This window comes from Elephas maximus, chromosome 4 (genome assembly GCF_024166365.1).
Source record: "Elephas maximus indicus isolate mEleMax1 chromosome 4, mEleMax1 primary haplotype, whole genome shotgun sequence".
Lineage (NCBI taxonomy): Eukaryota > Metazoa > Chordata > Mammalia > Proboscidea > Elephantidae > Elephas > Elephas maximus.
In genome coordinates this window covers 133,178,779-133,203,694 of record NC_064822.1, presented here as the reverse complement: position 1 = coordinate 133,203,694, position 24,916 = coordinate 133,178,779, and the positions used below count along the sequence as shown (strand labels likewise).

Sequence of the window (24,916 nt, the reverse complement as noted above, 5' to 3'; positions counted from 1 at the left end):
ATTTTCGAAGGGCACATTTTACTGGGGAATGGCCACATGGGTCCTGCTCAAGTTTTGAGAACTGTTTACAGTTATGTATAATAATGGATATTTCGTACATGTTTGGGGATTTGAAGTGAACCTCCAGTTCCACATTTTTTTAAAGGAAGCACATATGAAGTTTTAAGAACTATACAGAACAGACTTTCTTAACAGAATCTAATTCTTCCTCTTTCTGCCTTTCAAAGAGATTAAAAAAGAAAAAAAAAGTAACAACCGATTTAAAGATTACCAATCAATTTTTTCCAAAAGTTGCATCCAGCTGGCAGATGTTTTGTTCAGCTAGCATATATAGCGTTTTCAAACAATGTGAGTCAATATTTAAAGTATAGATTCTTGGCCTGTTTTTAAAACGGGAAGTTCTGGCCCATGTGGCAAAGGCCACCTCCTCTAGATTGGCCATGGCTCTCCCATTCAAATTTCCCACTACTCCCGGCAAACTCCAAAGACACTGAGGCTGAGTGGTTTCGTTAAAGAAAAACGTGAACTACTGCTTCTGCATATACTTCATCGAAAAGAGAAAAATGAAAAACAAAGAGGACCAGGTGTTAATGGGGAAATCCTATTTCTGGAGACAAAACTTTTCCTATTTGATTCCTATGCAAAGACCTGTACAGCTTTATTTGCATTATGTGCCTGGCCCCAGGGAGACACTTGAGTTTATAAATCCTGGTTTATTCTATTTAATAAGAATCTTCTCCTTGAATCATTATGAGTGAACAGCCCTGTGAGCTTCTACTCCCTGGAGAACCATCTGATTATTTACATGTCTTTTGGCAAACGGACCAAGATCTCAAATGGCCGTGACTTTACAAGGCTTCACTTTCTCATCCTCCTTTTCACTTTTTCCTTCGTTGCAAACTAATCAATACTCTGTTTTTATAGGGGTACCAAGGAAGGCCAAAGAACCGATGCCTTTCAATTGTGGTATTGGTTAAGAATATTGAATATACCATGGACTGCTAAAAGAACAAACCAATCTGTCTTGGAAGAAGTACAGCCAGAATGCGCCTTGGAAGCATGGATGGCAAGACTTTGTCTCATATACTCTGGACATGTTATCAGGAGGGACCAGTGCCTGGAGAAGGACATCATGCTTGGTAAAGTAGAGGGTCAGTGAAAAAGAGGAAGACCCTCAACAAGATGGACTGACAAAGTGGCTGCATCAACGGGCTCAAGCATAACAATAATTGTGAGGATGGCACCGAACTGGGCAGTGTTCTGTTCTGTTGTGCCCAGGGTTGCTATGAGTTGGAACTGACTTGTTGGCACCGAACAACAATAAGGAAGTTTGTGTAAAGGCATATTTATGTTCTAAAGCAGCTTCAAAACCTTAAGGAACTGAGCTCAGAGTACCTTATACTTATGCCAAGCAGCTTCAGGTTTTAAAAGGAGCCTGCTCTTTTGAAATGACCAAATGACAGAAAATCCTCCAAATCTTCAAACATAAATATTATTCCATCTTTTATTTTTACAGAACACCTGAAACTGAAACAATCTTATTCGAAATGAAAAGCAACACTGTAAATTGCTTTACAAAACTATATTTCACCTCACTTATCTTTACACCAAAATATATTTAATTACATAAAATGTAAGGACATATTCTGAAGTAGGTGTGTAGCTAGTGTAATTGCAACATTTATTAAAGACTTTAAAACCTTCAAGGCATTCTACATTTTCATGTCAGCAAATTAAATTCAGTCAGTAAGCTAAATTCAGCCTGTAGAAATTATGTAAAAACAACCATTCAGAGGCTACGAGTTTTAGATGACACAATTTTAAATTCCACCGATTAGACCACAGAAAAACAACTCAGAACATTCATACTCACCATAATAGGTACTTGCAGTCAAAGACATAATCCAGAAAACTACAGAAATGCAAATGATCAGGCTCAATATTACTATATTTGTCATCATCTTTACATATCTTTTGCATATATTGTCATCAAGATCTGTCATGGAAAATAAGGATATGATCACCTGGGAGAGAAAACATAGCCTTTCTGAGAAAAAGTCATTTAAGTTGCCAAGAAAACACTGGTTTGGAAGCAAACACAAATGTCAACATCTTCACCGAACAACAACAAAAAAAAGAATATAAAACAAAACTATTGCCGGAAACTGCTGCTTGTGGAGAGCTCCAACTTGTACGGGCGAGGTTACTGCCTTACTGGAAAACCAAAGTGTACCTTCGAAGACCGCGAGGGTCAACTCTGAGCTGCCAGTCGCTTCACACCTTAAGTCCAAGGCCAGGGAGGTAAAAAGGTCAGCGGAGGCAGCCAATCCGCTGGCCCGGCGGTGACGAGCTCCGCCCCCAGTCGCCAGTCAGCGCTTGGGCACTAGTCCATCGCCTCGGGCCCTTCCACTCGGGACGGGGTAGTGGGGAGCGCACGGCCGCAAAGGGAGAGGGTGCAGGGCCCGAACCCCACAGAGTCTGGGTGGCGAGACTGGCTTGGCAGAGTGCGGCCTCGTCCGGACAGCCGCCCGCGCCACCCCAGGGTTCAAGTCCAGCCGGCTGAGGGCGGGACACCTTGAGCTCCGCCCGCGCGGCGTTTCGGTCCGCAGCACCTCGCCTGCCCTCCTGCGCGCATGCGCCGTCGCCGGCCACTACGCAGCCTAGGACGTCGCCGTGCTCACGCGAGCGCTGAAAAGGGGGCTCCGCGGGCCGGCGGGCCTCTGGTACTGGCGAGAGTGACTGGGCGGAAGGGTGGCGAGATCCCGGAGTTGTTGGTTTTGTAATGCTTCTCACAATGTAAACATCTGAAAAGCTTAGGCCCTTGCGTTCGGGGACATACCCAAACGCCGAAGAATGAAACTTACCACCCGGGTAGTCATAAAGAAATGCAAGTGAACTTAGACCCAGTAAGTCCACTTCAAGCATGATATTGGAATGTTTTTTAATTTATGAAGAGTTCATACCATATAGTATTACGCATTTTTTGGGGGGGGGTCAGATACTGTGTTGTAAAAACAGTTTTTTGATTTAGAAAAGTCATTTTAAACAACACCTTTTAGTTCCTACAATGTGCCAGACTCTGCTGGCTACTGGAGATTTACAAATAAAACTAGACATAGTTGCTGTTACTGAACTCTTTCAAATAATTATTGTCATGACACCATTTACATTGAGGAAACGCCTGTCACCACAACACTTATTTTTTAAAATATGTGCATTCACCCAATTCATTTAGAAAGCAGAACCACTTGGTAGTATTAAAATCCAAATCTTGTAGTTGATTTCATTCCTTACTTGAAATTAACTATTGTTTGCCTGGATTAACAGAGCTACAATAATTGATAATTACATTGTATTTTTCTGAAATTTTTCAGTTAATTGCTTACAGTGAAAACATAATACCCAAATCTGTTTTAACCCATGAAGAGTAGTTACTGTTTAAAAACTCAAGTTATTTGAAATCTAAATTGCATGCAAAGACAACTGTTTTTTCCTTTGGTAAGTGATTGTATTGACTAAGAGCCGTATCTCTGAAGTAGGAGTAAATAGTAATTGCCTGATTTTACTAGTTGTTTCAGGTTCTGCTGAGTAGGTTCCAACTCATAGCAACCGTATGTACTCAATATCTCCTTGTTCTGTTTGGATGACTGCCTCTTGGTCTATGTACAGGTTAATCATGAGCACAATTATGTATTCTGGAATTCCCATTCTTCTCAATGTTATCCATAACTTGTTAGGATTCACACAGTCGAATGCCTTTGCGTAGTCAGTAACACACAGGTAAATGTCTTTCTGTTATTCTCAGTTTTCATCCAGGCGCCATTTCACGTCAGCAATGATATCCCTTGTTCCATGTCCTCTTCTGAATCTGGCTTGACTTTCTGGCAGTTCCCTGTCAATGTACTGCTGCAACTGCTTTTGACTTTTCTTAAGCAAAATTTTACTTGCCTTTACATTAATGATATTGTTCAATAATTTCCACGTTCTGTTGGATCAGCTTTCTTCGGAATGGGCACAAATGTGGATTTCTTCTACTTCGTTGGTCAGGTAGCTGTCTTACAAATTTTTTGTCATAGACCAGTGAGTACCTCCAGCGCTGTATTTGTTTGTTGAAACATCTCAATTGGTAGTCCATCAATTCCTGGAGCCTTGTTTTTCACTAGTGCCTTCAGTACCATTGGCTCTTGATAATATGATACCTCCTGAAATAGTTGCAAGTCAACCAATTATTTTTGGTGTAGTCACTCTGTGTATTCCTGATACCGTCTTTTGACTTTTACTAGGCTGTATGTATATATGATCTTTATGTAGAAATTATGTGCCCACTTTACTTTTGTCTCAGTCTGTTCTGCACAGATAATTGAATTTTCTCACAATACTGCCCCATTTAGGTGAAGTTATTGAGTTGTTAAGTGCTGTCAAGTTAGTTCCAACTCCTTCCAATCCTATGTACAACAGAGTGGAAACACTGCCTGGTCTTGTGTCACAATCACAGTTGTTGCTATGTTTGAGCCCATCGTTGTACCTACTGTGTCAATCCACCTCGTCAAAGGTCTTCCTCTTTTTTGTTGACCCTACTTTACCAAGCATGATGTCCTTCTCCAGGGACTGGTCCCTCCTGATAACATGTGCAAAGTATGCCTTGTGATCCTCACCAGGGTATATTCAATATTTTTCTCCAACACCATAATCCAAGTGCATCAGTTCTTCTTCAGTCTTCCTTATTCATTGTCCAGCTTTCGCATACATGAGGCAATTGAAAATACCATGGCTTCGGTCAAGTGCACTTAGTCCTCAAAATGACACCTTTGCTTTGCAACACTTTAAAGAGGTCTTTTGCAGCAGATTTACCCAATGCAATGTTTGATTTCTTGACTGATTCTTCCACGGGTGTTGATTGTGGATCCAAGTAAAATGAAATCCTTGACAACTTCAATCTTTTCTCTGTTTACCATGATGTTGCTTATTGGTTCAGTTGTGAGGACTTTTGTTGACTTTATATTGAGGTGTAATCCATACTGAAGGCTGTAGTCTTGGATCTTCAACAGTAGGTGCTTCAAGTCCTCTTCATTTTCAGCAAGCAAGGTTGCGTCATCTGCATATCGCAGGTTGTTAATGTGTCTTCCTCCAATCCTGATGCTACATTCTTCTTCACATAGTCCAGTTTCTTGATTATTTGCTCAGCATACAGATGGGATAAGTAAGGTGAAATGATACAACCCTGTATGATACAAACCTTTGGAAACCCTGATGGTGTAGTGGTTAATCGCTACATCTGCTAACCAGAAGGTCAGCAGTTTGAATCCACCAGGTGCTCCTTGGAAACTCTATGGGGCAGTTCTATTCTCTCCTATAGGGTCACTATGAGTTGGAATTGATGGCAGCGAGTTTGGTTTTTTTGATATACACCTTTCCTGAATTTAAACTACGTAGTATCCCCTTGTTCTGTTCAAATTACTGCCTCTTGGTCTATGTACAGGTTCCACGTGAGCACAATTAAGTGTTCTGGAATTCCCATTCTTCAGAATGTTACCCATAATTTGTTACGATTCACAGAGTCGAATGCCTTTATGTAGTCAATAAAACACATGTAAACATTTATCTGGTATTCTCTGTTTTCAGCCAAGATCCTTCTGACATCAGCAATAATACCACTTGCCTGTGAGTTTGTCATACTGTGGTGACTTGTGTGTTGCTGTGATGCTGGATGTTATGCCACCAGTATTTCAAATACCAGCAAGGTCACCTGTGGTGAACAGGTTTCTGTGGAGCTTCCAGACTAAGGCAGACTAGGAAGAAGGACCTGATGATCTACTGCTAAAAAAATTGGCCAATGAAAACCTTATGAATATCAGCTTATTATTGAGTAAAGTTAATAATAAAAGCTAACATTTTTGTGGTTTCTCACAGTACCTTGGATTTTATCTCTGCTTAGACAAAATTATGAAGTGGTCTTTTCTCCCCTCCCGCCCCCCTGCACCTCAATTCGGTAGTCACAGGCTGACATTGTCTGATGTTGGTATTCTATGAAATTTTTATGTTCGACAGACAACCAGGCTTTGAGTGCTAGTCCATTTCCTAACACCACCAAGGTTTGGCTGTGCCAGGCCAGGGATAGTTTGGTAATCTCTAGCCTAATCATAGAGCAACAGACTGAAAATTCATTGTTGCATTAACAACCTTTAGTTTCACAATTTATAAATGCCTTATTTATGTTAAGTGTTCTTTGATATAAACAAGTTTAAATTTTTCTGGGATAGACATTTGGTAATTAAAACCAATCATCCCATGCCAAAAAGCATGTCATTTGTCAGAAAAATATCAGTGCATTCTACATACAATTCCTTTGAATCTAAGCCAATCAATGAAGAGATGAAATCTTTCAGAAATATTTCAGTGCCTCGTATACATCTATCAGGAGACCCAAAAAAGAAAAAGCAAAAAACACAGACTGTCTCGAAGGAACATAGATGATGAAAACAGACATGTAGACAATGACATTATTATCCCAGCTGCATATAGCAGGACTCAAGGGAGAAAAGCACCTGTTACTTTGGTACGTTTGGGGAAGGTGTCACACATCTGAGAAGCCCCTCAGATGAGGGTACATCTGAGCTAAGATTTGAGACATGAGCGGGAGCTTGCAAAATGACCATTTGTAAAGGACATCTGTAAAAATTTGATGCTTAAGGAAGTTCCAGGGAATGGAGAAGACATAGAGATAAAAGGTTTGGAATATTTGCTAAACAATTTATTAAACTGAAAATTTATTCAGAATAGACACACATCTACCTTCATGACAAAGTTTTTATTTTTTTCTCTTTAACTTTGGAGTACAAATTTTAAGAGGCTAGGCAGCAATTTGAAGATTGATTTGTTGTATTAGATTCAACTCATTCTAAAAAAGGAAAGGTGGGGAATAGTGAAGTTTAGAATAAGTGAATGGATTATTTCTAATAGCTTTGAGGACAGGGACTATGTCTGTCTGGTTCATCCTAGTTTTCTTAATGTCTCTTTGCTAATGTTAACATAGTATTTTTTGAATTAAAGTATTAAAAAACAGTATTTTTTTAAATCAGAAATTAATACAAAAAAAATCACATCATCTTATTCTACATTTTTCTTTTTCACTACAAACCCAAATTGGAGTCATACTATAGGTGATTTTAGGTGCACTTCCAGTTAATAGTATAGTGAGTATTTTCCCTAAGTTACCATTTGTTCTACAAAATCAATAATAGCTGTATAGAATTTTATGTAATAAATGTACTATACTTTAACCAAATCCTTACAATTAGAAATTTTGTATTAAAAATGCCTCAATAATCATACCTGTAACAAATCTTTGTATAAGCCTCAATTATCAGGATAGATTCCTAGGAGAATTTTTGTAGCCCTTCATTTATCTGGTCTAGATTGCATAACTGTATTTAAAACAGTGCAAATAAACTTTAATGTACGTTTGCATATAACTCCAGCAACAAAAATAAAAATGATAATTCCTCTTCAAGGCTTTACATGTCTTTTATTTGGTTTACAGTTTGCTTTACTTTAGGAAAAGGACTTCTAAAGAAGTCTTTTAGGAGATCAATTTAGAGGAAGGACATCTCCAGGAATGTTCACATACATCTTTGGAAATAAAAGGCACTATGATAATATTTTTGGAAAAAAAGTTTTTAATATCAACATACTCAGAATACGTTTTTGTGAGCACAATATACAATTATTTAATATACATTACAAAAGTATTAACTTTAGAAAGTTTCCAACTGCCTAAATATCAAAAGAATCCCACATTCTGGCATGAAGATAAACCATTTTCTATATTATACCAAAATTAAAATTTACCCGTATTCTAACATTGAGAAATGAAGTAAAACACCAGCATTATAAAGTCTACCTAGAAAAGATCAACAATTATCTCATAGACTATATTTGCTATACATTATTATATATATATACACACACACAAATATACATATATATATTTTAGATGTTTGAGACACATTTGTTCTGTTTTAAAGACATAATTCATATGTTAAACAGAGGGTCATAACGTGGAGAATAGAGAATGGGATTTAGAGACAAGACCTGTGTTACATCTTGAATGTTCTAGATTACTGGCATTTCTATCCCATGTGCTAGTTGGCACATAGAAAATGTCGGATTGAATAGATAAATTACATTAACAAAGATTTCTTCATCTGTAAATCAGAGAGAATACCATCTTCCACATAGAATCAGTAGATGTTGAAATGCTTCGTTAACTTTAAGACTCTAAATGAATAAAATTTTTTAAAACTCAATTAGGGTTTGTTATTTTGTGCAAAACATCAAATTTCAAATAAACTCCAGTTTTTTACTTGGCTTAGATGTAGTTAATTCATAGTTAGATTTTCCTCTCAACAAAAATACCATTAGTAAATTTGTTCAATGTTTATCTTAAAGGGTAAAAATGTTTAAAACTCATTAAAAATTAACACTGCTGTTTACATCAACACCTATTGTCCTTCATCTCCTTTGGTTGTCATTGCAAGAAGAAATGTTTTGTTTCAAAAGAAAAGCATTGGACTATACAAAAGTCTAGAATTAAATTCTCATTAAATTCCAATTCAACAGCATTTACCCAAGCACCCTGCACATATTTCTTCTATAGCATTTACCATGTTAACAAATAATTTTTCTGTTTCTCTCAGGAGACTCCAAGCAACTTGAGTGCAGAAAATGCATCATATCCATCTTTATATCAAGTTCCTAGCCTTTGGCTGGCTCTTTGAAGAGGTTGGTTTCTCCAGTGTCTAGTGTATAATAGACATAGATTGAATGAATAGAGGATCTGTGTTGTTCAGCAGAGGACAAAGAGCTATTACAATTTTCATTAGTTTTATGGTATAGGATCAAAGTTATAAGAAATCTATCAACAAACTGAAAACAGGATTTTAAAAGATTCCTTTCAGGTTTTCTCTACAAATTAAACTAGTTTTTAAGTTAGACATGTTAATAAAACCACTTGACGCAGGGAGGATATGGAACATGTTGTCGGTACAGTAACATGAAAATAAGACAGAGAAAACAAAGGAAAATCTACTTTAAAATTACTGTGTGGTAGTTTAGTCAATGGTGCCAAGTAATAATGAATGAAGACTAGGTAACTTTGCCAAAAACTTTATAATCTTAATTTTTAACTATTATATTAAGGTATCAAGATATTATTATAGATAATATGCTGCATTAATTGTCTTTTGTTTTCTACTTGAGGGGGTGAACCACAGGAGAGTCTATATTTGAAAAACATAGTTTATATTCAAATGATTATTTGCCCAACTTATTTTGAGGTATAAAGTAGATATGGTAAGTGCTTGCTGATGATTACATACTTGTGAAAAGATATTTGAATACATATTATAACAGGACATGTAATGACTATTCCAAGGAGCTGCATCCAATTCTTAAGATAAAAAGACTAACCAGGTTTACCACATAAACAAAAGGTTTTACATAGTCATCGTAAATGCCTGATGAGAACTAAAACAAACTTTTCCTACCTTTGCATTTGTGAAATCTAGTTGCTTGGGAGGCACTCCTTATTAAAATAAAGGGTACTAATACTATAAAAAGATTGTTGCCAGGATCCAAGCAAAATGTCATTTTAAAAAAGGAGAATAAGTGGTGGATATTTCTATATGCATAACTGTAGGTACACAAGGACTACAGTCAGGGAGATTTCTTAGACATAACCAAACACCTCACAGAATCAAGTTCCTAGGCATGAAGGCGAAGAACCATAGACTCAGGGGTCATCTATATCAATGGCACAGCATAGTTCATGAAGTTTTGCATCCTACTTTGATGAGTAGCATCTGGGATCTGAAAAGCCTGCAAGTAGCCATCTAAGATACATCTATTGGTCTCTTACTGTCTGAAGCAAAGAAGAGTGAAGGAAACCAAAGACTCAAGGGAGTAATTAGTCCAAAGGACTAATCGACCATATGAACTAGAGCCTACATGATCCTGATTCCAGAAGAATAGACAGTGCCTAGTTACCATTACTGACTGCTCTGACTGGGATCACAAAAGAGGGTCCTGAACAGAGCAGGAGAAAAACTGTAGAACAAAAAATCAAATTTACAAACAAGTCCAGACTTGCTGGTCTGACAGAGGCTGGAGGAACCCCCGAAACTATGGCCTTAAGACACCTTCTGAACTGGAAATAAAGCTATTTCCGGAGATCACCTTTCAGCCAATCCATAGACAGGCCCATAAAATAAACGACACCCAAGAGGAATGTGCTCCTTGTAACAATCAATTATAGGAGATCAAAGGGCAACATTTGCCCAAAAGCAAAGATGAGAAGGCAGGAAGGGATAGAAAATCAGGACAAAAGGAAGTGCGGAAGCTAGGACAGAAATGGGGAGAGTGCTGACACATTGTGGGGAATGAAACCAATGTTATGAAACACTTTATGTACAAACTATTGAATGGGAAACTAATTTGCTCTGTAAACTTTCATCTAACGCACAGTTTTAAAAAAAGGTAAGAAAAAAGCAAACAGTTGGCAAAAGGTTTTTGTTTTTGTTTTTTTAACATAGACATGACCTTACAGGAAAGATTTATAGCAATTTATGATTGGGTATATGTTACCTTCATATGGTAGTGTCAGAAACTTGAATTAGGATTAAATAACTTCATTATGTAGTAGTAAAATTTAACATCGTTTGATCAAAGCTGTTTGAAGGAAAGAGTTCTAATTAAACATTTGGTGAAAATAAGGCAAACCCTTTAAGTGTTCGAGTGGCAACTATTAAGAATAGGTCTGATATTTCTATTTTGTAAAATAACGTTAGCATTTGCATAGCTTTATCATAGACACATGTATTTTTACAGAGAACTACATTTCACTTCCCTTATGTACTATGGTGTTCCTCTATTTAACTCTTACTAAAAATGGATATAAAAAGCAAGCTGATGCGTAAGATAAGCTGATTCCATTAAGTTATAAATTGTGAAGTCATAATGTGGAAAGTTACTTTTCTGTGATTAAATTCTACTGTGGGTTTATGAAAGAAAAAAAAGCCTACTATATTGATATGCTATTTCTGAGGTATAGAATGTTTTAGAAAGTATTCGGGAAAAAAAAATCTTAAGAGTTTTGTTATCAACACACATGGGGACTGACGGGGCATGCCTAACCTGGAACTTTATAACATGTTTGATTATTAATGTACCAGCTTTGAAATTGGAAATGTAATACTTTTACTATGAGAAAAAAGAGCAGTATACATTTGCCTATTAATTAAAGTAAAAGCTAGATCCTGAAATTTGCATTATTCCACAATATGTAAGGTGAATATAATCAGCTATCAGTTTTTACTATCTGAGGTACTTGAGGCCTTACCTAGTTTGGATGATGTGAAGGTACTTCACATTCAAAAATCTTATTTCCAAAATATTTTACAGTCTAACTCAAAATCTTATATTCTTATGAGGAAGGTCATGATCAGCTCACTTTTACTCATAAAAAGACACAAGAAGTTTAAATAAAAAGATTGCCCTGTCCTCAGGTTTATTCTATAAATTCTCCAAATCACAGTGCCAATAATTAATTAATACAAAACCGAGCAGTTTCCTAAGGTCATAGTTAATGTTGGTTAAATCCTACTTAACATCTTATTTAGAATGTGATATCCCAACTTTGGTACAGGAAAAAATTTCCTCCTAATATAAATTAAACATGTTACTTATCAGACTGTTTTTTTAAAAGTAGTTTAAAAAGACCAAAACACAAAACACCTGGCAAACACACAATTTCCTAACATTTTTAAATAAGTAATTCTCACATAAGGCACTTCCATTCATTTTAAATAGTTTTGTAAAAAGTTGTCCATTGTTTTTTGCAATCAAGTCTTCATAAGTTACACAGTAATAATGTTACTTCAAGTAAAACTTTATTAAATACCCAATTTTGGCATAATTGCCTTCAATATATTTACCTCTGAATGGAATGAAGGGCGGGTATGAAGTTCTGTGCAAGCTAATCTTAAAGAAAGGTACTCTTGGTCTGTTTTAGATTTAGAGAATTGGTAATGTTTTATCTTGTTAATCTTGTTCAAGAATCTTGAAATTTTCTAAAGGAAGATTGCTTAAGGCAGTTGGTAAAATGTGTTCTGATGTACCCTTAGGTATTATGTTATTTGCTTCTAAATTCTTCACCAAGCATGTGGCTTTGATCCATCTTCGAGTTGCTCTGCGTTCTTTCTGTAGGCAAGTTTTCATTTTTCTTTTTAGGCTTGCTATTTCTTTTTCCAGTTTAATTATCCTCTTTTTTGCCTCCATAGGGTTCCTAAAGGCATAACTGTGTTCAAGAAGTACTTGTTGACTACTCGTGTTTGATTTAGATGGTCCTGCTGGAGTACAACTGTTGTTTTTTTCCAAAAGATTCCTTGACTTGAGTTTCTGAATCAAATAAAATTAGAGGGTTAAATATAAATTATGGAATAGCATAAGTCAGTAAATTCTGTTCAACTTTGGATAACAGAATATTTAAACTGCTCTTTTAATAACCAATTTTAAAACACCAATAGGAAACAGCAACAGTCCATCTCATATAATCATGGATTAACTTTCTCAACTGAGTGAATGAAACCCAGGCATCTATTTCTTTTTGTTCTCTTTCTCCAGAACATTCAAACATTGGTTTGGGAATGGACAATGGACTTCCAAGGTCTCTTCCAAATTACTGAGTATGAATCTATGGAGACTTTTGAAATCCTCTGCAATTTTCTTACTAAGATTAGTTAAGAATGTATTTAACATTCTGTTTATTTGTGATACTGAGTTGAGGATCTCTTTTTCAGGTAAACATTATTCTCTCAATTTGATTAATATTTAGAACCAGGGTCCTACTTTATAAGAAATTGATGGATCCTTCTGACATATTCTCAAGAGATTTACATATTAATTGTTCACAGTTACATAGGATTTAAAGTCTGGCTAGGAAGTTTTTGGCAAATCAGAAACCTGGAGCCCCCTCTTCTCCTTATCTCTTTCATTCAATTATCATCAAGTCCTATTAATTCTACCTCCTAAATATCTCTATCATGAATCCTCTCCTCTCCATCATTCTTCATGCCACTGTCCACATCAGGCCCATATCATCTCTGGCCTGAATATTAAAAAAATTTCTTTATTCATCTCTCTGCCTCTAGTTTTGATAATCAATCCATCTTCTGCCACCAGAATAATTTTTCTAACAGATTTGACATCTCTGTATTGGCTAAATTTCTCTTTCCCTTACCATTATCTAAAGGGGAAAAAAAAATCTCTACCATACTATCCCACATGACACACAATATCATTTAGAATCTGGCCCAATTCTGTCATTAGCCATATTGATTTATACTCCAACAATACTAACCCACTCATACTTCCCGGAATATATCATATCCTTACAACATGTCCTCTATTCAACATTTGTTGAATGTGTATTATGAATTCCCAGAGACACAGACACAAATAAATTAAACAAATATGGTTCCTTTCCTCATGAAACCTGAAGTTGCTGTTCATTTCCCTTGGAAATCTTTTTCATGACTTCTCACTAAACTGTAAGCTCTTTTATGGCAGGGACTTTATCTTTATATCTCCAGCATCTAACTTAGATTCTGGCATGATGTAAAGTTTAGTAAAGTATTTGCTGAATGAATAAAACGGCAAAAACAAGATATACTTCAAACTCAACAAACATGTGAGTATGTATGTTTTTTATGCACTATTTAAAGTGCTGAGGATTCAGAAGTGAACAAGACAAAATTCTTGCCCTCCTGGAGCTTTTCTACGATCTGTGATAATTAGTTCATCACAACCTCCTGTCTCAGTATTAATTCATATACATTTACAAATGTAACTATCATAAATAACTCAAGAAAAGCAGTGATTTCTCCTCTCTCAAAGGAAAAGTTGTCTGTCTTCCTTTTCAAAGTTAAACCCTCTATTTCTCTTATTCATTCTACCCTATCTTACCATTTAGAACCCTGTCTTTTTCAGCTAGCTTTTTCCTGTCTGATTAGATCTTCCCTAACTAGATAAAACATTGCTTTAATTCATTCATCCTGTATTTTAATTCTCTCCCTACTTTTAAATTATCACTTGCTATCATTTTGATTATTTCCCACTAACGCTTCAACCTGCTGGCTTTTGTTCTCATCATGCTATTGCATTTGCACTGTCCGAGGCAAGAACCCCCTCCTAAGTTCCAATCTGTAAGTCTTTAAGTCCAGCCTAAACATCTGCACTCTGTGAAGCTTTGTTCCCTCAGAACTTATATACTTTGATGTAACTCTGGGTGTGCCGCTCTTAGAGTACTTATTAGCACATGTCATTTGTATATCATCTTAAAATTGGAACAGCATGATGCTGAAAGTTTCATTACTCATATGATTTCTCAGTTTTACTGATGGTTTAATTATTGATAATTGGTAGTAATGTAAAATTCCAATATAATAAAACAATTTAGATTGGGGAAAGAATAATGGAATCTGGAGTACAGAGCTTTAATTCTCGCCTGCACCTTTATTGCACAAGAGGGAGGCTTGCAACTTTCTTCAAGCATATCACCACAGATTTCAATATATTCTGAATTGTTTCACTGTATAAACAAAAAGGAACAGGCCCTCACAGTGGTAAAAATAGGATAAAAAGAAAGTAATATTCCTTACCATAGACTTTATATGGGTACAAAAATCAAAAATGGTTGGAACAGCATCCATTTTAAGTCGTCGAGTTTGTCCCGTTAGGTCAAAACAGGAGGCTTCAAAGTGTTTTGAACAAAGAAAAGTATGTTTTCCTGGCACAAAATTTTTGCGCCTAACCAGGCGAACCCATTCTTTTCTTCTTTTAGGATCCAAAGGGAACCTTAAAAAAAAAAAAAAAAAAAGGCAATTCATTTCCAACTATCACATTTCTGGTTGCACCTAAATGTTTAAAGAAAACTTAACAGTTGATGATTTTAAACTCCCAATATCCAGACACTGGAACAGACAGAAACCAATTTATGCTAATTTTTATAAGTTATAAAAAAATTAGTACACAACTGATGTGAGGGGTTTTGTTAGTCAAGGTTTTTAAGGGACATTTCTTTCCAACCTAGTCCTTAACATGAGCAGTAAAAATAAAACAAGACTAGCATGATCCTGAGCAAGTTTATGTAGAACTATTATAAGCAGGTGTCATGGATTGAATTGTGTCCCCCAAAGTATCTGTCGACTTGAGTAGGCCATGATTCCCAGTATTGTGTCTGTTTTGTCATCTGATGTGATTTTGTTGTAAATGTTAGCTCTATGATGTTAATGACGCAGGATTAGAGACCGTTATGTTAATGAGGCAAGACTCAATCTACAAGATTAAGTTTTAAGTCAATCTCTTTTGAGATATAAAAGAGAGAAGTGAGCAGACAGACAGGGGGATCTCATACCACTAAGGAAGTAGTGCCAGAAGCAGAGTGCATCCTTCAGAACTAGCGTTCCTGTGCTAAGAAGCTCCTAGACCCGGGGAGGATTGATGACAAGGACCTTCCCCTGGGGCCGACCGAGTGAAAGACTTCCCCTGGAGCTGGCACCCTGAATTTGGACTTTTGTAGCCTCCTAGACTGTGAAAGAATAAATTTATCTTTGTTGAAGCCATCCACTTGTGGTATTTCTTTTATAGCAGCAATAGATAACTAAGACTCCCCCTAAAAAAACCCACTGCTGTTGAGTTGATTCTGACTCATAACTAAGACAGCAGGAGTAACTACAGTATGTTTTAATCAGTTGGGGGTGTACATGGTCAAGATAAATCAGATATCCGAAGATTAATTGTTTTCAAGGAAAGCCTAGACAGATTCTGGCATTCCTTCACCTAGGGTCCTTCATTTATGGCACTTATCAAATTGTTTTTAAAATTTTTCCATTTGAATAAATTTTCAGTGAAATAAAAGTAGATTATAAGTTTCTTGAGGACAGGGACCACATCTTTTCATCTATTTAACACTTAGCATAGTGCCTTGCAAACAGTAAAGCCTCAACAAAAATTTGCTAAATGAATAAGAGCACAAAAGTTAATAATTCATTGTATTACTGCCATGTAAACTACATATATTCTTAAAGAATCAATTAAGCTATATAGTGCAACAGAAAGCTTAATTAGTACAAAAGAAAAATGTTGCTGACAAGCCCAGCGGAAGTGCTTTTCCTTTCATGTTTACTTCAAATACAAAATATACTGATATGTATCCAGTGTATACCTGCTAAGGAAGAAACAAATGTAAGAGACTGTCTCTAAAAATTCTAGTGGTAACTGTTAACTGTTTAGAAACATAAGAATCAATGCTCATGTGTAATAAACTTCAGTTAAACTCCAGAGTAGGGACTTTGTTTTTCACCTCTTTATCCTTGGGTCTAGCATAGTACCCGTTAAGCACTCAATGAACTTTTTAGAATAATCAATCAATGAAATGAACTAATTAAATGGAGTTAGTTTGGCATTACTAAACAATCTTTGTGCTGAAACAGAGGTGGAAGAATAATCAACAATTTTATATTTGAATTTGGTATAATGTTTTTATACAACAATAACCTTAATCATGCTTTCTATGTTTCATTTGGAGTTTTCTCTGCACAAAGCGTGGGAGATGTAGCCCAGAAGCTAAATTTAAGTAATAAAAAATCATCCTGTAAATTAAAAAAAAAAAAATTAACGTGGGGCTAACAGATGAATGTATTCTTATCTACACAATAATAGCATCAGGCTTTCAAAACATTATATGCTTTAGAAAGTCACTCAGAATTTTAAACTGCTATTTTGCTTGGGTCTTTAATAAATAGTAGTTTGTTTCTTATATTCCAAGTACTGTCATAGGCACTGAAGACATGGTGATAAACCAGACAGGGCACCTACTATGTTTATATTGTAGTGGGGAAGTTAGAGAATCAAAGAGCTTGATGCAATAGAATAGAGCAGTTGAGAACACTGTCTTTGGAATTAAACAAGGGCCCAGATCTTGGCTCCATCCATAATCGATGGGTGACTTTAGGCATGTTATTTAACCTTTTTGAGGTCTGATTTATCGTCTATAAAAACAAAACAAAACAAAACCCACTTCCGTCGAGTCAATTCCAACTCATAGCAACCCTAAAGGACAGAGTAAAACTGCCCCACAGGGTTGCTACAGGAGCGGCTGGTGGATTCGAACTGCCAACCTTTTGGAAAGCAGCCAAATGCTTAGCCACTGCACCACCAAGGCTCCTATCATATTACCCTAACTAGAGTGTGAGTTGGAATCAGCTCGAAGGGCAGTGAGTTTTAGAGTGGATATAGGGATTATATGAGACAATGAAATAAATGCTTAGCTCAATGTACCCATAAAGAAAACCAAACCTGTTGCCGTGGAGTCGATTCCGACTCATAGCGACCCTATAGGACAGGGCAGAACTGCCCCATAGAGTTCCCATGGAGTGCCTGGTGGATTCAAACTGCCGACCCTTTGGTTAGCAGCCATAGCACTTAGCCACTAACTATGCCACCAGGGTTTCCACCCAGTGTACAATACATGGTAAATAGCAAATAAATGCTATCATTATAAAATTACAAGAGTCATGAGTGTTATAAAAGGGTGAATACAGAGCTGATGAAACCATTATATAGGAAGAGCTAATCTACTCAAGGGAAACCCTGGTGGTGTAGTGGTTAAGTGCTACGGCTGCTAACCAAAGGGTGAGCAGTACGAATCCGCCAGGCGCTCCTTGGGAACTCTATGGGGCAGTTCTACTCTGTCCTATAGGGTTGCTATGAGTCAGATTCGACTCAACAGCACTGGGTTTAATATACTCAAGAGGCCTTAGGCTGTTGTTAGGTGACACTGAGTGGATTTTTTTACTCATAGTGACCCCATAGGACAGTGTAGAGCTGCCCCATAGGTTTTTCTTTATGGAGTAGATCACCAGGGCTTTCTCCTGCAGAATCACTGGGTGGGTTCAAACCACCAATCTTTCTGTTAGCAGTCAAGCACTTTTACCATTGCACCACTGAGGCTCCTTTCCAGGAGGCCTTAAACCAAAACCCAAACCCAAACCCACTGCCGTCGAGTCAATTCCAACTTAAAGCAACCCTACAGGAAAGAGCAGAACTGCCCCATAGAGTTTCCAAGGAGCACCTGGTGGTTTCGAACTGCCGGCCTCTTGGTTAGCAGCCGTAGCACTTAACCACTACGCCACCAGGGTTTCCAGGAGGCCTTAAGAGGGTGGTAATTAGCTAAGACGATAGGGTGGGAGCAGCAAAGAGTGTTAAAAATATCTTGGGGACAGTGAAGAGAGTATTACAACACAAAATGATGCTGGAGGGTCTCCTAAGTCAAAGAATGACTCTGAACTTTATCCAAAATGGCATTGGTAAGCCATGAAAGAGCATGAATTGTAGAGTCAATTGTTAATTTTTCATGAAGTTTTCAAACATAGCCATTACTTTTTAATTTTTATTGTGCATTAAGTGAAAGTTTACAACTCAAGTCAGTCTCACCCATATATACTCCTAGTTGCTCCCCTTCTAATGAGAGCACACTCCTTTCCTCCACTATTTTCGTGTCCATTCGTCCAGCTTCTGACCCCCTCTGCCCTCTCATCTCCCTTCCAGACAGGAGCTGCCCATATAGCCTCATGTTTCTACTCGATCCAAGAAGCTCACTCTTCACCAGTATCATTTTCTATTCCACAGTCCAGTCCAATCCCTGTCTGAAGAGACTGGCTTTGGGAATGGTTCCTGTCTTGGGCTAACAGAAGGTCTGGGGACGATGACCTCTGGGGTCCTTCTAGTCTCATTCGGATAGTTAAGTCTGGTCTTTTTACGAGAATTTGAAGTCTGCATCCCACTGCTCTCCGGCTCCCTCAGGGGTTCTCTGTTGTGTTCCCTGTCAGGGCAGTCATCAGTTGTAGCTAGGCACCATCTAGTTCTTTTGGTCTCAGGCTGATGTAGTCTCTGGTTCAAATACAGCCATTATTAAAAATTATATAAACTTATAAATCAAAGGGTAAAAAAATGAAAGGGTAGTAAGCACTAAAAACTCATCACTTTCTAATTAGCTATACTCTTGAGATTATTTACATCTGTTGAATCTGTTAGGTCGATTCCGACTCATAGTGACCCTATAGGACAGAGTAGAACTGCTCCCATAGGGTTTCCAAGGAGTGGCTGGTGGGTTCAAACTGCCGACCTTTTGGTTAACAGCTCAGAGCTTAACCACCCTGCCAGCAGAGCTCCATCTGTTTGGCAGAAATACTATATAATAATTTGCTACTGCACATCTCTTCCCAACTTCATGACCAGTGATGTCAAGTTGGTAGCTTGAAACTCACCATGGTAGTAGTATTTAAAAAAAGAAAAAAAAAAATTTTTTTTTTTTTTTCAATTGGGCAAATACTACAAATCAGATCCAGAGGTTGGAAAAGGATCTAACAGGTTATTTTGTTGGTGTCTTAATTATCTAGTGCTGCTATAACAGAAATACCACAAGCAGATGGCTTCAACAGTTTATTCTCTCACAGTCTAGTTGGTTAGAAGTCCAAATTCAGGGTACCAGCTTCAGGGGGAGGCTTTCTCTCTCTCTCTCTGTCGGCTCTGGGGGAAGGTCCTTGTCATCAATCTTCTCCTGGTCGAGGAGCTTCTCAGAGCAGGGACCCTGGGTCCAAAGGACACACTTTGCTCCCGGTGTTTGCTTCTTTCTTGGTAATGAGGTCTCCAGGTCTCTCTGCTCGCTTCTCTCTTTTGTATCTCAAAAAAGATTGGCTTAAAACATAACCTAATCTTGTAGATTGAGTCCTGCCTCATTAACATAACTGCTGCTAATCCCACCTCATTAACATTATAGAGGTAGGATTTACAACAGAGGAAAATCACATCAGATGACAAAATGGTAGACAATCACACAATACTGGGAAATCATGAAGTAGCCAAGTTGACACACATTTTTGGGAGACATGATTCACCGCCTAACAGTAGGTTTACTGAAGCGGGGGGCCTACACTAAATCAAGCTGAAATGCCATACCTGCCTTGGTATACTGTAGAAGGTATCCAAAGGCTTAGTAGAAATTGGCATGTTAGATCAGGTCGGACTCACAGACCCACCCATGGAGTGCCCTGAGGTCACACTTTTCACCACAATGGTAAGGAACAAATTTGTGAAGGGAGCCTCAGCATCCTTGAAGGCTGTTGTGATTGCTATTTTATGTAAGTCAGATCTGACATTGCCCTAACTGAATTAAGACACCTAACAACAATGAAGCTGATTAGGCCTTGGGGTGGTTAAGGGCGGTACTTAATTGCCAAAGAAAAGGTGGACGTGGTTACCATAATGGACAGCAGAGTCAAAGCATTAATCAGAAGTCTCCCTCACATGGGCTTGTGGCGTTGGCCACTTAGTCATGGTGTTGCTAGGAGTAAAACAGATGGGGAATTTACTTATCTGTACAAATAGAAAGAACTCTAGGTCAAGTAAATGGCAGTCTAACTTGAATTGCCAGGATAGGGTATCATGACCCCTCAGTCAATTCCCAGACTTAAACCAGTTTACAGACCAGTCAGCCTCTCTCCCTAGCCAGTCCTGTATTGCCTGATGGGCTTATGTACAAAGTGGCCATGGTGGCAGGGATGGAGGTTATGCATGGGCTCAGCAACAAAGACTTCCACTTACCAAGGCTGACTTGGCTATAGCCCCTGCTGAGTGTCCAATCTGCGAGCAGCAAAGACCAATACCAAGCCCCTGATATGGCACAATTTCTAAGGGTGATCAGCCAGCAATCTGGTGGCAGGTTTATTACACTGGACCACTTCCAATCATGGAAAGGGCAGCGTTTTGTTCTTACTGAGATAGACACTCACTCTGGATATGGATTTGCCTTTCCTGCACGCAATGCTTCTGCCAAAACTAACATCTGTGGACTGAAAGAATGCCTTATCCACCACGCATTGCCTCGGATGAAGGAACTCACTTCACAGCAAATGAAGTCCAGCAATGGGCCCATGCTCATGGAGCCCTGATGGTGCAGTGGTTATGAGCTCAGGTGCTAACCAAAAGCAGTTCGAATCCACCAGCCACTCCTTGGGAACCCTATGGGGCAGTTTTACTCTGTTCTGTAGGGTTGCTATGAGTCAGAACTGGCTCAATGGCAACAGGTTTTACCATGTTCCCTATTACCCTGAAGCAGCTGGCTTTCTAAAGACATAATTATGGTACCAGCTAGGTGGCAATACCTTGCAGGGTTGGGGCAATGTTCTCCAGGAGGCTGTATACACTCTAAACCAGTGCCCAATATATGGTGGTGTTTCTCCCATAGCCAGGATTCTTGGGTCTAGGAATCAAGGGATGGAAATGGGAGTGGCACTACTTACCACTACCCCTAGTGACACACTTGCAAAATGTTAGGTTCCTGACCTTGTGACCCTATGCTCTACAGGTTGAGATCTTAGTTAAGGAATGCTCCCACCAGGAAACACAACACTGATTTGATTGAACTGGAAGTTAATAATGCCACCCAGCCACTTTGGGCTCCCAATGCCTCTGGATCAACAGGCAAAGGGCTACGTATTGGCTGATGTAATTAATCCCGATTATCAAGGGGAAATAGGGTTGAATTACATAATGGGAGTCAAAGAAGAGTATGTCTGGAAAATAAGAGATTCCTTAGGACGTCTCTTAATGCTACCATGCCTTGTGATTAAACGCAAAACTACAGCAACCCAATTCCAACGTGACTAGTAATGGCCCAGACCCTTTAGGAATGAAGGTTTGTGTCACCCCACCAGGCAAAGAACCACAACCAGCTGCAGTGCCTGAGAGCATAGGGAATATGGAGGGGGTGGTAGAAGAAGACTGGTCTAAATAACAGCTATGACCATATCACCAGTTGCAGAAACGAGGACTGTAATTGTTTTGAGTATTTCTTCCTTGTTTTATTATATATGTGTGCATACAGCAAATGCTTTTTCTTTCCTCCGTTGTTCTATTACTTACTATAAGATATAAGACATAAAGAGAACCGGTGTGGTTTCAGTTGTACATGTTAGTTGTATCATGTTAGGCCAACCTGACTTTATAATTGTCTTTATTTAGAGATTATGTATGGTTTAAGATGTGTACAGATGCCAAGTTGGCAAGGGGTGGACTGTGATTATGGTTATGTGTCAACTTGCCAGGCCATGATTCTCTGTGGTTTGACAGATATTACGTAATCATTCTCTATTGTGTGATCTGATATGAACAGCCAATCAGTTGAAAGGGGAGTTTCCTTGGGGGTGTGGCCTGCATCCAGTATATATGGATGTTGTGGAAAAGCTCGCCCTCTCTTGATCCAGCATCCTACTTGTCATTCTCTGACCTCCAGTTCTTGGGACGAAAGCCAGCAACCTTCTGCCTGACCTGCTGATTTTGGGTTCATCAGCTCCTGTAACCATGTGAGTCAGAAGCCTGCAGCCTGATACCTCTTAACCAGGATTTGGGACCTGCCAGCCTCCACAACTGCATGAGCCATTTATTTGAGAAATAAATCCTTGTTTATATATTCACTTCACTGCTTTTGTTCCTCTAGAGAAACCAGCCTAAGACCTCCTCTAATCCAGTGCTGGTTGTGCCAGCAAATAAAAATACTGTTTATTTCAGCTGACTTACTAACAGGATTTCCCTGTGAAGGAAGCAATCGGTAAACTAACATTCTACAATAAGCTCCTTTCTTATCAAATTCATCTTCTAATGATGTCTGACCAGCACTTTAAGTAACACTTTAATTTTTCACACTGCAGCCAGAGGGCATTTTAATATGCAAATTTTATCTTGCCATTTTTTTTTTTAAACTATGATTTCTCAAGTGCTTTTAGGATAAAAGAAGACCAAATTTATGTTGTCCTTTGGTCTCATTTTAAATTTTACATCTTTTGAGAAATGCTCTTTGGTTTTCCAAGGCTAAGTTAAAACAAAAAACCAAACCCACTGCCGTCGAGTCAATTCTGACTCACAGTGACCCTACAGGACAGAGTAGAACTGCCCCACAGGGTTTCCAAGAAGCGCCTGGTGGATTCAAACTGCTGACCTTTTGGTTAGCAGCTGTAGCTCTTAACCACTATGCCACCAGGGTTTCCAAGGTTAAGTTAAAAAAAAAAAAATTCAGTGCCGTCGAGTTGATTCCGACTCATAGCGACCCTATAAGATAAAGTAGAACTGCCCCATTAAAAAAAAAGGTCTCCCTAAATGTCTCTTCAGTGGCACTTAATTGTTTATGTCTTTTCGCCTCATTATACTCTAAACTTTCTGGATCCCTAGCATAATCTTAGGCAATTAGAAACTCGGTACATATTTGATGAATGAATGAACGAACGAAGCACTGTATTTGCATGAAGTAGTTTAAAAACAGAAACATCTCAAGGGTTTTTTTTTTTTTCTCTAAGTGGTAGCTTTTAATAATGGGGTACGTTTAGTAATAATGCGCTAGGGAAAAGGTCAAAGGTAAAATTTTCTACATTCTTAAATGATATGTTAAGAGGTATATAAACACAACTCTTTTCACTTTTTCTTTTCTTCAGGCCCATGGCAGGCGCTTCAGAAGAAGGTAAACATTTACAGAGTACCTGTTATATTCCAGACAATGTTTAATAGTTCTTTCCTACAGTTCTCATTGAGAGAACTAAAGAATTTTGATTGCTCTTGCAGCAAGAGAAGGAAAAATAAAACTCAGATTCTTTTTATTACACTGTAGTAGTAACAGAAAGCTTATCTTTTGCACTTTCATTAACATTGCTTAAGTCCATATCTATCAACGACTAAATTCCTCCAGCGAGACTGCGTGTGGCTATTATAAATCTAAAAGCTTCCTATGTCAATGCTGCTAGTGAGCGATTTTCTAATTTTAATGAGAACACAGTGGGCTTTGATTGCTGACTTGCACAAGAAGATCTCTCTCTCTCATGGCGTCATTTGTGTCAAGGACCATCCTAATATAAAGGAGTAAAAGAATAGAAAAATTAAGATATCCTCCTGTCACTTTAAGAGGTAATCATCGCACGGTACTTGGGTGTTTTTCAGAAAGTGGGTAAACCTTCCCCGAAGGGAGAGAAAAATTTTGCAGATTTGCAAAATACACACACAAAAGGCAAATATGATGCTTCCCTGCTACTAGCTGGGTAGTGAAGTTATCAGTAGAAAGGGGGATCCTCCAGTGCCTTTCACACAAATGACACCTAGACTAGGTGCTCCCGTCTCCTTCACCCCCACTCCCTGCCCTGGTTACCTGTGGAAGCTGATGTTAATGTGCTTGTTGTAGGTGGCAGCACAGCCCGCCGCGGCGCAATTGGTCGGCATTTCCCTTTACCCCTCATTCGGCGTTGTCTTAAGCCTGTTCTGAGGCGATAGCGGCTATGTTTTCTGAGGGCAGAGGCTGAGCAAGTGAGGCAGAGTAAGGGTCCACCGAGGGAACAGGGTGGGAGAAAGGGTGTGTGTGGGGTGTGGGGAAAGCCCAACCTTCCCTTTCTCTTTATTAAGATGGCGGGCTGGAGCTATCAGAGTCGACCATCCTGGAGCTCCAGTCGCCTTCGTATGCCTTCACCAACATGGCGGCTACAACCCGCCCCCTCCCGCAGTAGGCAAAAAAGAAGTACGACAAGGCCGTGTCTTTGGCAGCAGTCCTCCGAGCAATCCAAGGAGGAGGTGCTTCCTCCTCCGATTACTACGAAGCTCCCTCAAGGGCGTAACTAACAACAGGCCCGCCCACCCTGGCACGTACCCAACAGACCCATTCCTGAGTCTGGCAGAGCTGTCAGCAGCATGCGGAAAGGACGAAGCCGTGCAGCGAGGACAGAAATACTCCAAATCCCACCGAGCATCGCGAAGTCCTCGTATTATC

The 24,916-nt window shown here is 38.6% G+C and overlaps 2 protein-coding genes and 1 long non-coding RNA gene across 8 annotated transcripts in view; 1 reads left to right on the top strand and 2 right to left on the bottom strand.

Moving 5' to 3' along the window:
* TMEM19 (transmembrane protein 19) overlaps positions 1–2,622 on the bottom strand; it is a 31,255-nt gene extending 28,633 nt beyond the window's left edge. Inside the window, exons 1-2 of one of the 3 annotated variants that reach the window (XM_049883900.1) lie at positions 2,234–2,622; positions 1,874–2,024 (exon numbers count right to left, since the gene is read on the bottom strand). In XM_049883900.1, the coding sequence (XP_049739857.1) occupies positions 1,874–2,003 (130 nt within the window). In that variant the 5' untranslated portion in view covers positions 2,004–2,024; positions 2,234–2,622. Of the gene's footprint in view, positions 1–1,873 lie in introns of all 3 variants that reach the window. The other 2 variants (XM_049883901.1, XM_049883899.1) reach the window with 2 other exon arrangements.
* Positions 2,599–22,741, top strand: LOC126075803 (uncharacterized). Its single transcript, XR_007517276.1, has 3 exons — positions 2,599–2,906; positions 8,697–8,781; positions 22,409–22,741. It is a non-coding gene; the product is annotated as an uncharacterized LOC126075803 (long non-coding RNA).
* Positions 7,614–24,882, bottom strand: THAP2 (THAP domain containing 2). Of its 4 annotated transcripts, none has more exons than XM_049883903.1 (4): positions 24,797–24,882; positions 24,305–24,451; positions 14,715–14,910; positions 7,614–12,453 (listed from the first exon to the last, which is right to left on the bottom strand). In XM_049883903.1, the coding sequence occupies exons 2-4, from the start codon at positions 24,373–24,375 to the stop codon at positions 12,097–12,099; spliced, it is 624 nt and encodes a 207-aa protein (XP_049739860.1). In that variant the 5' UTR covers positions 24,376–24,451; positions 24,797–24,882; the 3' UTR covers positions 7,614–12,096. The 4 variants fall into 4 exon arrangements, 1 of the variants encoding a protein (XP_049739860.1); XR_007517274.1 differs by lacking the exon at positions 24,797–24,882 and having other exon boundaries at positions 7,617–8,798; positions 10,642–12,453; positions 24,305–24,783; XR_007517273.1 differs by lacking the exon at positions 24,797–24,882 and having other exon boundaries at positions 7,619–10,725; positions 11,991–12,453; positions 24,305–24,783.
* Positions 24,883–24,916: the final 34 nt, after the last annotated feature.

Bases quoted from the DNA above. Each gene is read 5' to 3' on its own strand.
- THAP2 (XM_049883903.1), bottom strand. From the start codon at position 24,375: ATGCCGACCAATTGCGCCGCGGCGGGCTGTGCTGCCACCTACAACAAG. The intron at 14,911-24,304 runs GTAACCAGGGCA...TTTTTTTTTAAG, and splicing joins ATTAACATCAGCTTCCACAG to GTTCCCTTTGGATCCTAAAA. The intron at 12,454-14,714 runs GTAAGGAATATT...TATTTGATTCAG, and splicing joins GTACCCATATAAAGTCTATG to AAACTCAAGTCAAGGAATCT.